Source organism: Mauremys mutica, chromosome 10 (genome assembly GCF_020497125.1).
Source record: "Mauremys mutica isolate MM-2020 ecotype Southern chromosome 10, ASM2049712v1, whole genome shotgun sequence".
Taxonomy (NCBI): domain Eukaryota; kingdom Metazoa; phylum Chordata; order Testudines; family Geoemydidae; genus Mauremys; species Mauremys mutica.
In genome coordinates, this window is record NC_059081.1 from 60,769,589 (window position 1) to 60,784,478 (window position 14,890).

General features: G+C 43.9%; 1 protein-coding gene across 3 annotated transcripts in view; it reads left to right on the top strand.

Moving 5' to 3' along the window:
• Positions 1-14,572, top strand: part of NRP2 (neuropilin 2) — a 129,660-nt gene extending 115,088 nt beyond the window's left edge. For all 3 annotated transcript variants that reach the window (XM_045031688.1, XM_045031689.1, XM_045031692.1), the window contains 2 exons: positions 8,282-8,338; positions 11,057-14,572. In XM_045031688.1, the coding sequence (XP_044887623.1) occupies positions 8,282-8,338; positions 11,057-11,361 (362 nt within the window). In that variant the 3' untranslated portion in view covers positions 11,362-14,572. The remainder of the gene's footprint in view (positions 1-8,281; positions 8,339-11,056) is intronic.
• The last annotated feature ends 318 nt before the right edge of the window (positions 14,573-14,890 follow it).

The following is a 14,890-nucleotide window of genomic DNA, read 5'->3' on the forward strand; positions in this document are numbered from 1 at the left end:
GAAAATGTATGACCAACCCCCTGTGTAGAGGCCTGATCCCATACCATTGAAATGGTTGGGATGCTTGAGATTGACTTCAATGGGAGCAGGTTGAGGCCATAGGGGAGGAAGCATTCTGAAGAAAGAGGGATATGACTGTACTTCCCCCAAGCTCTCGTCCCCTCCTGTTTTCCTTGCACCTTTCTTTCTGAATCGCCATTCTTTAGTTTTCCTTTTTTAGAGAAAATCCTTCTTTCTCTATTTAACTGAAAATGCACAGTCAGACCCTGAGGTTCACATGGATTCAGAATGTAGCCTACAGCAAGAGCGTGAGAATGTCCCACCATACATCCGCACAGCAGCTAATGGGTGTAATTCCCAGCTCGGCTGACATGCCGAAGCTGGCTCTGCTCGAGCTACCATGCAAACAGCAGCAGTGTAGCTGGAGTGGCACAGCTGGTGGCTAGGGCTGTACACCTCATTTGACATCCTATGTACATACGGGGGCGGCTAGCCCAAGCCACCTCCCTGTGCCACCACGGCCACGTGGCTATTTTTAACGTGCTAACTAGAGCAGAGCTAGTGTGTGCACGTCGATCCAAGCTGGGAAGGACTCCTCCAGCTGCTGTATAGATCTATCCATAGTGACATACACTGTCGTGCACCCCACCCCTTTCTGAGTTCTGAGGTTAGTCCCAAGCAAGGGCTTCCTGGGAGGTGGTTTAAATACAAAGTACAGAAGTTACAATACCAAGCAGGACGGTCAAGCTGGTACTAGGGGCTTTTTTCCTTTTCTGTTAAGCTCTATCCAAAACACAGCTTTTCTTTCAAATTGGGCAGGGATTTAGTCTAAATTAGTGTAAATTAAATGTGTTTAGCGTTTGGGGGTAAAAATTGTTTGGAAATGGTGAGGATATTTCATTTAGAAAAACAGCTACTAAGCATATGAGATAGTAACCCTTCCTGCGGCGCGTGTGTTTGTAAAGTGTTTTTCCATTCGCTCGCACTGGGACCTATCAACCTCACAACAATTGGGTGATCACATCTATAGAGACCACACTGCAGTGGGGAAGCGAAACGAAGCAATGGCAAGGTGGGTCCATACAGGCTGCTTCACGATGACAAAACAAAACGACGTCCATTTGAGTTGTTATTCCGCTATTTAAAAAAAAAAGAGCTAGAAATAAACAACTAAAGGAAGCAAAAGGCTAGTTAAAAGGATGTTAAAATTGGAGCCCTTGTTTCTTAGGGACAGAGAAGTTCTAATTTCCACCACAGCATTTTTGATACGGCATGCAAGTACTGGTGCACTGGTTTATATGCTGTATATGGAATCTAGACCACCCAACACTACACACTGTTACAGGCCTTTGGGGGACATGTTTCTGCAGTGTGGTCTCCTTGTGTGCCTTGTACTCAGGGCTGGCTCCAGGCATCAGCGCAGGAAGCAGGTGCTTGGGGCGGCCAATGGAAAGGGGTGGCACGCCCGGGTCTTCGGCAGCAATTCGGCGGCGGGTTCCCTCGGTCCCTCTCGGAGGGAAGGACTGGCCGCCGAATTGCCGCTGAAGAATGAAGCGGCATGGTAGAGCTGCTGCCAATTGCGACTTTATCTTTTTTTTTTTTCTTCGCTGCTTGGGGCAGCAAAAAAGCCAGAGCCGGCCCTGCTTGTACTAGTATTGCACTAGTATGTGTAAAGAACCATAGAGATTACATGATATCACCCAGTGATGTGCGACATTCAGAGTAAAGGACCAAGGTGTTGCAATGGGTAGATACAATGGAGCTGAGCTTATGGGTGCATGGAAATGACAGCTAGAAGAGTGCACACAGTGATGACCTTTAAAAGCTTGCTATGTTAGCTTACCTCCCGCTGGTTCTGAGTCAGGAAAATACTTAAGCACACACTCTACCCCAGCTCTAGCCAGCAAAACTCATAAGGACATATTTAACGTTAAGCTTTGCTGTCCTGGGCTGCTTTCCTGAATCAGGCCTTTAATCGATACCACTACTAACAATCCCTAGCTCATACATAGCACTGGGCATCCATAGAAAGCGCTTACAAAGGCAGTCAGTATCATCATCTCCATTTACAGAGAGGGAAGTGACTTGCATCCCTCGTAGGATGGGGGCAGAGCTGGGACTAGGACCGAGGTCTCCTGAGTTCCAGGCCAGTGCTCTGTCCACTAGGCCACACTACCTCCTTACTAACTGTAACGCATACCTAGGAAATACCAAAAACACAAAGGCAATCGACAGATTCCAAAGATAATTGTTGTAGGTCACTTAGTCCATTTCCGGCCAACACAAGGCTTATTCTCTGCAGTACATTTCCAGCCTTTCCTTTATGAAAATATTACAGTAGCCTATGATAGCCCATTTTTCTGCTAGCACAAGGCTGGTCCCTACCATACATTGCCCAGTGCTCCCTTTTTTAAAATACTGGAGTGGTCCACGCACCTACTAAGGCAAGAGTGTATTGGCCCAAAACACTTGTAAACTGCATGCATCTGACGAAGTGGGTATTCACCCAGAAAAGTTTATGCACCAATACGTCTGTTAGTCTATAAGGTGCCACAGGACTCTTTGTCGCTTTTTGTAAACTGTAGAGCTTCAGATCATTCCTCTAAATATTTGTAAAAGAAATGGCTCGGTGTTAAATGGCTGAGGCAATAAAAGTTCCCTGGTTGGCAGGACAACTTTAACCCCTGAGTGTCCATGCATGACCAAGTTTAATACATCAAGCTGTCCTGTGCATTATTGTTTGGTCACATGGTGGTACTCAGGCTCTCTGGTCACCAATACTCCACTACAATCACTCATTTACAATTGCACACATGCTGCGCTGCCCACTCAACATGTGCTCTCTCCAGCGGATGGGGTAGTGATAAGTGTGTAAGTGGGAGTGATGAGTATGTAGGTGGATTTCTTTCTTTGGGGAAATTCCCAGTGCACTGTGTCAGCAAATAACATGCTGTTATTTTAAGCGATCAGTTTGGCATTCGGTCAGATTTCAAAGTACACCAAGCATGCAAAATTAACTAGAGTAATTCAGATACTTTCTAAAAAAAAAAAGAAATAGCTGTTTGCATACATCACTGATGAGTGAAATGCAGTGAAAAACAGGAGTTATGTATGAGTCACCCTCATGGAGCTCTGACAGCTCACCTCAATCCTGGCGTCTACAAAATCCCTACAAGGTTCTTCTAAGCAAAGTGTGTCATGTATACGGTAGCTGTAGTATTTGGGAGCAGACAACCCAAAAGCAGTTCAGGTTCTGACTACGTGCAAAGGTCAGTGAACGTGGAACCTTTCCTGCGTTGCAAAACAGTGGTGTTTGCATCATGACACTGCCACATTGTGAGCCCACGTTCTGGGAGCCCATCCTCAGAGCACCAGCAGGGTTCCACAGGGAAAGCAGCCTGTCAAGATGAGCCCTGCAGTCCAGGAGCCCGTCCTTGGACCTATCTAAGGTCTAACTGAACGTGAGCTCCCAAGGCAGTGTTGTAGAAAGCAAATGCAAACATTGGCTCCATGAGCAGAGGGATATCAATTAACTCTGTATAGGGCATTAGTGAGACCATTACCGGAACACTGTGTCCAGTTCGGGGTCCACACTTCAAAAAAGGCTGTTGACAAATTGGAAAGAGTTCAGAAAATAACTACAAGAATGATTTGAAGTCTGGGAAACTGGCCCTCTAGACAGAGAAACAGGCCCCCTAGAGGGAAATATATGAGTGTGATGCAAAATTTACAGCGCGTGGTTCTGTTGTGGCCCATGTTGTAGTAGACTCTTCTAGGCACGCTGGTTTTGAGATGTCATTGTGTTCTGAACAAGTGTGGTTCCCTCAACAATGCCACTGCACTGAAACCAAACTTCAGAGCCCAGAGCGGAGCTGGTTGGGTGGGCTTACAGCCATTGACCCCGCACACTGACCGAGACATACACATGCATATCGGCGCCAGACTACGCTGACATCGCTATGCTGTTTTCTCTTACAACGTAAGCCCAATTGGAACGAAAGCAGCAAAAAAGGTCAGCACATTACCTCCTGTGTCACATCCCCTGTGATCATTATGTTCAGTCACTTTTTTAAAGCAATGTACATTAAACCTCCTAATGTCTCTGAAAATACCAACCTCTGTCCTGCTAGCCCCATGTCTTGAGCTGGTATGTGCATTCTATTTAAGATGTTTCAACTACATTGATTAAAACCTCCTCATCTTCCTTTTTCAGGATTCATAAATTAGCCTTTTAGCTTGCTGGCGGTGATCTCAGATACAATAGATAACAGTCTCTGCTAGGCATCCGGCCATTTCGAAAGCCATCACTTAGGTTGGCTTCACCTTTACTGCTTTTCGGCGTGAATAGCTGGAGGTTCGTAGCCATAATTCAACACATTTTTCTTAAAAAGGGCCTTTCACATCGGGCAAAGCTTTCAAATGCATCATACTTAAATAGAGTTTCACTTAACTTTCTTGCATAACTTACCTTAATGATTTTTTCATTTAACATTTTCAAGTAAATTTAGTACATGTGAAAGATAGCAGATGGATAGCCTTCTGTTTATGCACAGGAGAGGTGCATTAAATCCTGTTTATGCACATGATGGGCGTGGCACAACACATGAGCAGGTCATGATTCCGCCAACGTGCCTTGAACCTGACTTAGAGGGAGTACGTCCATGGGGTCAGTTTTCATGGCCCACCCAGGTCTTCACATCTGTGCTGAGACTTGTCAACAAAGGTGCTAATTAATGCCAAATGCAGGGCTGTTTTCTGCAATGGGAGCACATAGCTACTAGGAACTGGATGTGAGTCTGGTGGTCTCAGCGCCACAGGCCACCAAACAGCCAAGGCTGATTTTGCTAATTACTTATGGAAAAAATAAGGGTTTTTTTGTTTTGTTTCATCCATAGACAGCGCATTGGAGCAGATGCATGACATCACAAACAAGTCGATGGCAATAGCATGCTATGTGATAAATAGAGGATCCTGGCTCTGCTACAGGACTAAGCTGAAAGAGGAAATGGATTGTGTAGGAGAAAGCTCTTAAAACACAAATATCAGCAATATTAGCAATATTAGCAAAGGGAGTAGAGAAAATTGCTAGCAGAGTAAATAGCTTTTTGTATAAATGTTCTCTTTATTCAAGTTTTCCCCAGTGCTCAGTCCTCCCATTAAGGCTTGGAGAATTGATGTTCTTTCAAAAGTGTTGATTATCCGATACGCTTTTAGTTCCTTCCTGCTCACCAAAACTAACTGAGAAGAAACTAAAACAGAGTTGAGTTTCTCATGTGTTTTCGGACAAAATGAATAGCCTTTGGAATAGCCCAAGGCAGGCATCTACTCTGCTGCCTCAGTGGAGTCCAGAGATTCCCTTTCCAGGCAGTTGGCCAAATTCTAGCTTAATTTATGCTCATGCTATCTATGTTTTCAAAATGGTTGCATGGGTGAAACTGACAGCAGAATTTGACCTCTTGTCTCCTGATTGATGATTAGCTTGGAGCACTTTCTTAGTGATTTTTGTACTTGAACAATTCCGAATACTTGCACGAGGCCCTCAGGCAGTTCTTCAGATCCTAAAAGGTTTCCATCTGGGTGGGTCAAGTCCTAGAAGTGCTCAGAAATTAGGTGAACTTGCTCCTTCTGTTTTGAAAAGCTACTGATAGAAGAGCCTCAGCTTAATTAATTGGGTCTCTCATCGCTGATCATTATGAGGGACACAAACGATCCCTTCTGTGTTCGTATTCCCATCTTCACTTGAAAATTAAAAGAAACATTTTTAACTACTTGAATAATGAGGGTGAAGGGAAATGCTGTGCTAATGACTATGTGGGAAAATAATAGCATTATTATTAAGGATACTGCAATCAGTCTTTACTTGGGAGCTGAAGGAATGCTGAGACACCACCACAAAGACCTAAGTTCAGCCTTGTCTGAGCATATAGAGCTCAAACCTGCATTGACTCCAGCTGCAAAACATTAGATCTAATCTTCTCCAAAGTTTAGGGTCATTTGGACCTGGGGTTTTATATTGGGCTTATCGCTAGGTCTGGAGTGAGAGACCCGTAGATAGGTGAATCATTCCATTCCACATCCTTATGCTATGCAAGTTAAATCCCAAACTCACAGGCTTTTCAAAGTATCTATGTTGTTTCCTGCTAATAAAGTGCCTGATCCAAAGCCTGGTTAAGTCAATGAAAAACGCTCATTGACTTTATTAGGTTCTGGGATCAGGCCCAAGGGCTGTGGGAGGTAGATACTTCTGCTCCATCCAGGTCTCTCACCCTCCCTTTATGCCCGATTCAAACAGAGCATCTGAATTACCATCTAGAAGGGCTTCTCTGTATTCTGTGACCTCTCCAGGCAGGAGTTTTCCATTTAAATCCATGATGCCCAATAAACGATACCATTTCGATGTGGAGATCATTGCACTGACGATCACGATGGTGCTACTGAACATTCTTGGCAGGATTGCCACAGTGTCCTAGCGGTGGTGCTTTCCCATGTAAACACCCACTGTTAAATTCCCAATTCTGGATTCATTTCTCCTGAAGAGGCCAGGAACTATGACAAGAGACAGTGGAACAAACTGCTTATACCACCAGCAGTGAATTTGGGCCACCAGGCCCTTGAAGGAAGGCGTGTCTCATGCTGCTTAACGGCCCAGTGAGCTCCCTTTACTCATACTGCCTTTAAAGACGCCTGATTTACATAGGATGAGTGCTCAGTAATTCTGGCATCTTTAAGGCACCCCCCAACTTTGAGGCATCTCAACACGTACTCATTTGGCCCCGTAGGAGTGTTCGGAAGGAGAATTGCACCCAGTCTCTCCTTAACCAGAACGATAGTGGGGCTTCAATGGTGTGGTGGGACTCTAGGGTTCAGACTGGGACAGAGAGGCGCTCTTGAGGGGGACAGTGCTGCTCATATACACCCAGGCTTCTAGGGTAATGCACATGGAGACAGTGACGGATACACTATTGATTTTGTTTGCTAAGACACTGAAGTTCTTCCCCTCTTGATAAGTGTTGATGGGGTAACAGTTCAAACTACTCAATGGATGTGTGTATGTCTTTCCCCCTTCTTGTCAAGCTTAGTCAGTCTGCGATATAAATTGCCCTAACTCACTAAATGAATACTATTAAACTGGAGGACTTGAAAACAGTAGAGCCCTATACACATTTCTGAACAGAGGCACCTGTGTAATAGTTTCATGGCAAACACATTAATTTAGGTTTAATCAGTAGCTTGCAATTTTTGGAAAGGCCCTTAGAAGTGCGAGATGTTGCTTTTTAGGCACATTACACTTCTTTGGCCTTGTCATTTTTAGGTGATTTTTTTTTTAATTATATTGATCTCTTTCTTCTTTCGCAACTCATGTAAGATACACAACAGTAGCTTATATTCTCAAAAGTGACTCTGTTTTGGGGTGCGCAACTTGAGATGCTTTGGAGGCATCTGATTTTCAGCTAGTTGGGTGCTCAGCAAGTTTGGTCTTCTGTAAGTGTCTCCGGGTGGGCACCCAAAAAATCATAGTTAGTTTTGAAAAATGTAGGCAAGTGTAAATACAAAGGCATTTATCCTAGAATAGAGCTAATACTGGAAAGATTACACGGCAAAGTAACTTAGCTCTACTTCGACTGCGGCAAGCACATTTGGTTAGTAGGGTTTGATCTATGCTGAACAATAAAAAAAAATGTCACCACTAAAAGGCATTTGGATCAGAGAGATGTTAACATAAATGCCTGAATATGGACACCCAGTTACAAATCTCCCCGTCTCGCTCAGTCTCAACCAGCTTTTACATTAAAACTTGTAATGATGATACATGACTTCCTTAAATTACTATGAATTTATTTGAAACCAAAGAGAAAGTGGGTCATTGGGGCTTTGTGTCCACTAAGATGTATGTGGGATGATGAAATGTAGAGTGTGTTAAATGGATCTACCATTAATGGCAACTAATGATGGGCACTAAGATACTATTGAAAGTTGTAAGCATAATACCCATGACCATGTTAATAATGAGTTATGGCCATTATGAAGACAGTAGTGACAATATTTCAATGGTGTGCAGATTATCCAGTTTCTTTCTTTTTCCTCTGTTTCATTTTCTTAAAAGCTGGTCATTTAGTGGCGAAAAAAAATGTGATGTGATGTACCATGAAGCATCTGTTCTGTTGTACACTCAAGATAATTCATTGGCTTTGGCCATAGCTATGGAAAACTTTGCAATAGTTCAAACCTGGCAGGTCTCATAACAAAGTGACTGTTTTCAATACGTGTTTTGTCATTCTAGTGGACTTCCCAAGCTTAGAGGACGGCTTTGCAATCCCTGGAGATGACAATGAAGATGGTGAGTATAAAATGGACAATTTAGGGGGAAACTTATGTTGCATTATCACAGTCTACTATTACCAGAGAAGGGTACAATCCACAATTTTTGCATATGGGTCTGAACTTTCCTCAAGTAGAGGAGTCTGTGGATTCAAGGACTTGCTTTGGACCTCTACAGAGATACGGGCAAGCTGCTAAACTCAATTAAAGATCCCAGAGATAGAGCATGTTTGGAATCTGGGGTTCTGATTCATACCTATCTCTAATTATTACGTGGTTCCAATCCCCAAGGGGCCCCCCTCATCTCAGCTCCCCCTTCCTGATCCTAACAGCCCTCCAGAAACCACCTTACCCCTCAACTCCCTTTCCCCAATCCCAAACCGACTCTCTCTATTTGGTAATAAACCCTCATTGAGAGGGTAGACTGTCAGCTGTGACACTGTCTGTCACAGTGGTTCTCAACCAGGAGTACATGTACCCCTGGGGGTACACAGAGGTCTTCCAGGGGGTACATCAACTCATCTAGATATTTGCCTAGTTTTACAACAGGCTACATAAAAAGCATTAATGACGTCAGTACAAACTAAAATTTCATACAATGATTTGTTTATACTGCTCTATATACTAAACACTGAAATGTAAGTACAATATTTATATCTCAATTGATTTATTTTATAATTAGATGGTTAAAAATGAGAAAGTCAGCCATTTTTCAGTAATAGTGTGTTTTTGTGAGATGAAACTTGGGGGTACACAAGACAAATCAGACTCCTTAAAGAGGTACAGTTGTCTGGAAAGATTGAGAGCCACTAGTCTATCGGATGGGTTCTGAATGGCTGGTCTGTTAAAATCTCACATGCTCCAACTCTTCCCCCAGATCACAGCTTGTTTAGAATCCTCTGCTCTGAACTAGGAGCAGGGTACACTGTTTACAACATTTGAAGAAGCAGTGTGGTCTAGTGGTCACAGCAAAGGACTGGGCATCAGGAGAGTGGAGTTTTAGTTCAACTCTGCTACTGGCTCTTTGTGTGGCCTTGGGCTTCAGGCAGGGAGAGCTGGGCCTTAAATATAATTGAACTTTACAAATCTTCAAACATTCTTAGGGATTCATGTCAGGAGTTGGGATGAGGTTTGGCCATTTATTTATTTTAATCAAAATAAGGGGCCAGATCTTCAACTGGTGAATCTGCGTAGTCAGGGCCGGTGCAAGGAAGTTAACCACCCAGCTAACCCCGCCCCCCAGAGGAGCCCCCCCCCCTGCCCCCGCAGCAGTTACCCCTCCCTGCAGCTAACCCCGCCCGGGAAGCCCCCCTCCACGGCAGCTAACCCCGCCTGGGGAGACCTCCCCCTCCCCCCTCCCGTGGAAGCTAACCCCACCCAGGGAGCCCCCCTGCAGCAGCTAACCCCACCTGGGGAGCTCGCCCCAGCTCACCTCGGCTCCGCCTCCTCCGCTGAGCACGCTGGCGTCACTCTAATTCTCCTCCCCTCCCAGGCTTGCGCCGCCGATTGGAGGAGACTTAGAGCGGGGGCTGTGTGCTCAGCGGAGGAGGCAGAGTGGAGGTGATCTGGGGCAGGGAGCGGTTCCCCTTTTCAGGCCCCCCTCCCGTTAGTGTGGGCGGCCCCCCCACTCCAGCTCCCCTCCACTCCACCTCCTCCCCTGAGCGGGCTTTTAGGCGCCCTCAGCCACTAGGCGCCCTAGGCGGCCACCTAGTTCGCCTAAGTTCGGCCCTGTGCGTAGTTCCACTGAAGCCAGCTCACGGCCCCTGAGAATCTGCCCCTCATGTCTTTGTGGAGCCTATGACTAAAGTTCACCTGAGCATAGGGTTTGAAGTCTGGAAGTCCTCACTGGGCGGCCTTGGGATGATAATACTTATCCCCCTGCCTCACAGGGGCTGCTGTGAGAATCAACAAACGTGTGTGCATACAGGGCTTTGAACACGTCTCAGCTACTGATGGAAATGTACTGCCGTAGTAGTTCCAAGTAACACTCTTGCCTTGAGTGAAACCCAGCAGTGATATTGCATAGGAAGTATGGGCCTGATCCTGTGCCCATTGTCATAAATAACAAAGCTCCGATTGCCATCAGTGGTGCAGGATAAGGCCCTGTTGAAAGAGTGCTTTCTATAGATGAAGCATCCTTTCGGTCAAGGCAGATGTACTTAGTATAGGAACGTTTATAGTGATGCTGCTTAACACCTTCTCTGTTTATTTCTCAAGGACTTAAAATGCAGTATGGTAAAAAAAAGTGGTTATATAAAAGCAGGCACCTTGTTACTAAAGATATGCTGTCCTATTACTGTATATGTGCCATTCAAGTTGCATCTAAGTTTCTAAAAAATACAAATTTTCCTTTTTTTTTTTTTTTACTACTATTAGCATTGCAAAGTCAACAAACTGGTTTTGTGGTGGTACCAACAGAACTGTACGTTCAAACATTAATTGGAGCTCACATTGCATCTTGTCTTGCAAATGGAGCAAATTAGGTATGGAAGCTTTGACAGGTCACAGAGACCCTGAGAGGTGATTCCCACAGAACCAGATTTCTGACTACAACTGCACTTGAAAAGTCAGATCCTCAGCTGGTTTAAACTGTTATAACTCCATTGACCTAAAGCTCTGCTGATTCACACCAGCCGAGGATCTGGCCCTAACTCTGACCATTGCAGATGCTGTTATTTACAAATAAGTTTAAGGTGACTAAATGATCTCTGGCTAATAAATGTCAATTATATTGCAGATTATTTTGGTCTGGATAACAACACCACACTGTTCTCTACTAACTCTCCAGTAACCCCAAAGCTGGACAAAGACAAGAACTGGCTCTACACTCTGGATCCAATCCTAGTCACCATCATAGCTATGAGTTCGCTTGGTGTTCTCCTAGGGGCCATTTGTGCTGGGTTATTGCTCTACTGTACATGCTCCTATACTGGGCTTTCCTCTCGAAGCTCCACTACTCTGGAGAACTACAACTTTGAGCTGTACGATGGCATCAAGCACAAAGTCAAAATGAACCACCAGAAGTGCTGTTCTGAGGCATGACTGATTGCACCGGAATCACATGTGACATTTCATTCCGGCGAAAGTAGCTGGTGAAGATTACTTGTTGTCTATGGGAATGGAATGCCATAATCTCAAACCAATCTGGAATACAGAAGGGGGCATGGGCATGAGGCCCCTGTCGTAAATCACAGTTGTAGACTCCAGTAAGCAGATTACAATCTGCAAGGACTACAGTAGCTGAATAATTATTTTAATGATGAGAACTGTGCTGGAACAAGGAAAGGAGCTCAGATGCTCCCCTGCCCCTTTATGTGAATGATTGAGACGTGTCCAAGGAAATGTTGCTTTACCTTTTGGATGTGAGAAATAAAATGTTGATCATTATTTCCCACTTCCTTGCCCGAATACGTGGCTGAAAATTCCTCAGCCATTCTGTCTTTAGAAATAACACACACACAAAAGCCCATCCCGCTTCTCTCCCCATTCAGATATTCTTTTGAGTTAAGGGATTTGTTCTTGGTGCATGTTATACAAACCCGGCGAGCTGCACTTTCTACGCCTAAAATGAAAGCAGGTTGTTGCCTTTAACTTTCCATATACAGGCGGCATAGGGGGTGGAAAGAATTACACCAATTTTAGGGTCAATGGAAACAGCCGTGCTTTCTTAAGAGATTAAGAAGCAAAATAGAAAGGAAACCTTACATGTAGACGCACCCCTCAGAGAAAAGCTGAAGAGCCTTAAAGTGATTTATGAATAAGAGCCATTTATTAAATCCAGAACTTGGATTGAAACAGCAGCAACCTTCCTCAGAAGGGCTCTTTTTATTTCTTTTATCCTTTTTTAAAGTATATATATAAGAAAATTGCAGCAAACAAAAGACACACAATTGTAAGGTTTCCAAGACTCTGGAGATGGCTTTTTTGAGAGAATGGTCTGCTATATATATAGCTATATATTTAAATTCTTTGATAATGTGATGGCCACTCAGAATAAGAAGGAAAAAATTATTATCATGCACCATTCCGTGGAGTGGGATGCGGTGCGGGGTGAGCCCCAACACACTTAGATTAATTGCCTGCCCTACTAAGACGGTAACCATTCTTTCTCCTTTGGGTTACGGTAACTTCCTCTGCTTTCCATGGAGTCAGGTATGCGCTGCAAAACTCCAGTCTGGATATCAAGTAAACAGATTAGACCAAAATGTGGTCATCGTCTCATCCCTTCAGAGCGAAGCTGCTCTGCTTCGACCTGTTGCCAACACCAACAACAAAATTATGTGGTGTTTTGTTTTGTTTTAATCAAGTGCCTTAGAAAAACATAGTGTTTCTGTCTAGAGATCAGTGATGTATCAGACTACAAGCAAGGCATTCATCCTTCCCCTCTTTGTAATATATTCTTCATGGACGCTCTACTGGGTAGAGCCTAACTGAAGAGTCTTGTCTTTGTACTTGCAAGTGGTCTGGCTATATTTTCTCTCTGTGTCTGTGTGATCATGCCACACAAGAGATGTGTTATGTCCGTAATGTAGTGAATGAAAAGGTTTAAAATCCCTGGTTTCACATCAATGATGTTATTTCAGTTTTAATACAGCTGGGTTATCTATATGACTGTTTCCATATTACTGCACATGGATTATCCATATGCCAGCAAGAACCCAACACCTATGCCAGCAGTTATATTCCTAAAGGGTCCATATATCCTGTTGTTTTCATATGATCTTCCAGGATCTTCTTGTGAGACACCTGACGTGGCTTCTCTTTTCATTCAGATATCAAAGTATTTTCGTTTTGGTTTTTTTTACAATCTCAAAGTTTTCTGGGCATAACGCTACATGGAGTAGCATTTGCTCTGTGTACTAGGAACAAGCCAGCCAGTAGACTGAGTGCTCAGTGTGATGAGCAGCATTTGGAGTGAAGAGAAAAGAAGTAGAATGACTGTGGACACAATTCAAGGGTTCTTTAGCTCAGCATGAATGTTAATGGCTCTTGTTGAGAGTTTCATGAAAAGCTTACTTGGAAAAAATCCACCTGAAAAATAAGCCTGGACCCTTGTTGAGTTGGAAGCTGGCAGGGGTGATACTTACACACACTTTTTGAAAAGTGCATTCTTATCTAGTATGTGACTATTTCATGTCCCTAAAAAAAAAAAATTGACACAAAACCATCCAAGATTTTTTTTATTTTGAAAAATTGGTCACCTTAACGTGGGTGTCCTCCACACACAAACTACCCATTACTCTGCCAAAAAAAACCCAAACCCACCAACCAGACACACAGTGATAGTAAAATGTATCAGACCATTTCAAAGGTGGATTGCTGCTACTCATCAACTTTATCCCTCTTCTAAATCACACAAAAGGGGAAGGGTGAATGGAAAATGACCATAGTCACCCACCTATAAAAGTCAACTTAGAGAAACAATAGTCACTAATATATGGTAATGTTACAGTGTCTAGTAGGCAGCTAGGGGGGGCGAGGTCGTATATACATAGAGTCAGCTCGATGTGTGTTTATGCACACGTGAATTCTCTGTATGTATTGTGTATGTGTATGATTACGTGGGCCTGAATAGTGTTACTGTAGCTCTGGTCTGGGGCAGGAGAGTACTTCTGATCGTGGCACTAATTTGGGAGGGACCTAGCCAAGCTGTGCGTAATGGAAAAGCACACCCCATAAGAGTCCTGCAGTTCTAGTCCATGTGGGTTGGTACAGGGACCTAAATGCGCACACTTGCTAAGCAGAAACAGGCCACTAATGCTGCATAGCTGATACCTCACTTACCGCTGCTGTGTGCTTTACTGTTCTAATACAGTATAATAACTGTGTTTGCTTGTAACTTTAACAGGGAAAGTAAAATTGGTGCAGTCTCCTCTGCAAATACAAACTATTTGTTAACCCATGTTCTCAAGCAATGCCCATTCCAAAATACACTAATAACGCAGTGTTAATGTTATCGCCACATCCTCCCAGTGTCAGGTAATCATTACTAACAGGCATGTTTGTCATGTTGCTGATTTCATTTTGCAGGGAGGTGAGCATGGGAATTAACCCTTAAGAAACTGTATGCAGAAGCTGAACTTTTCCAAGGTTTGCAGTGCGAGGTAGTCAACCATTCACTGGCTGAGCCAGGACATATGAGCTTCAGCTCTTTTACTGTGATTCTTCAGTGTAAAAAGACAAATCAAACTGTGTTTATATGATTTGTATAAAAACCCTTTAAAAATGCCTATTTAATAAACATTACAGTAGAGAGGCTGTTCCAGTTTGTTTTGTAAAAGGAAAATTTAAAAGTAAGGGGTGGAGAGCGAACTGGGACCTTTATGGGGGGGTGTTGTGAGTCCCCAGTTATTGATGGCCTGGCCTGTTCAGGCAAAGGAACCCGGGGAAATGTAGTTTTGAGGCAGGGCTGAGGAGTGATGTAACCCCCAGATGAAAATCGCATGCTTTCGGGAATGTATACAAGGCAAGGCTATGGCTCACTCTAGTGAATTTTGGGTAGCAGCAAGACCAAGATCTCCATCTAAGAAGGAGGAAGGAGAAAGACATTAAGGAGGGGGTAGAAGGAAAA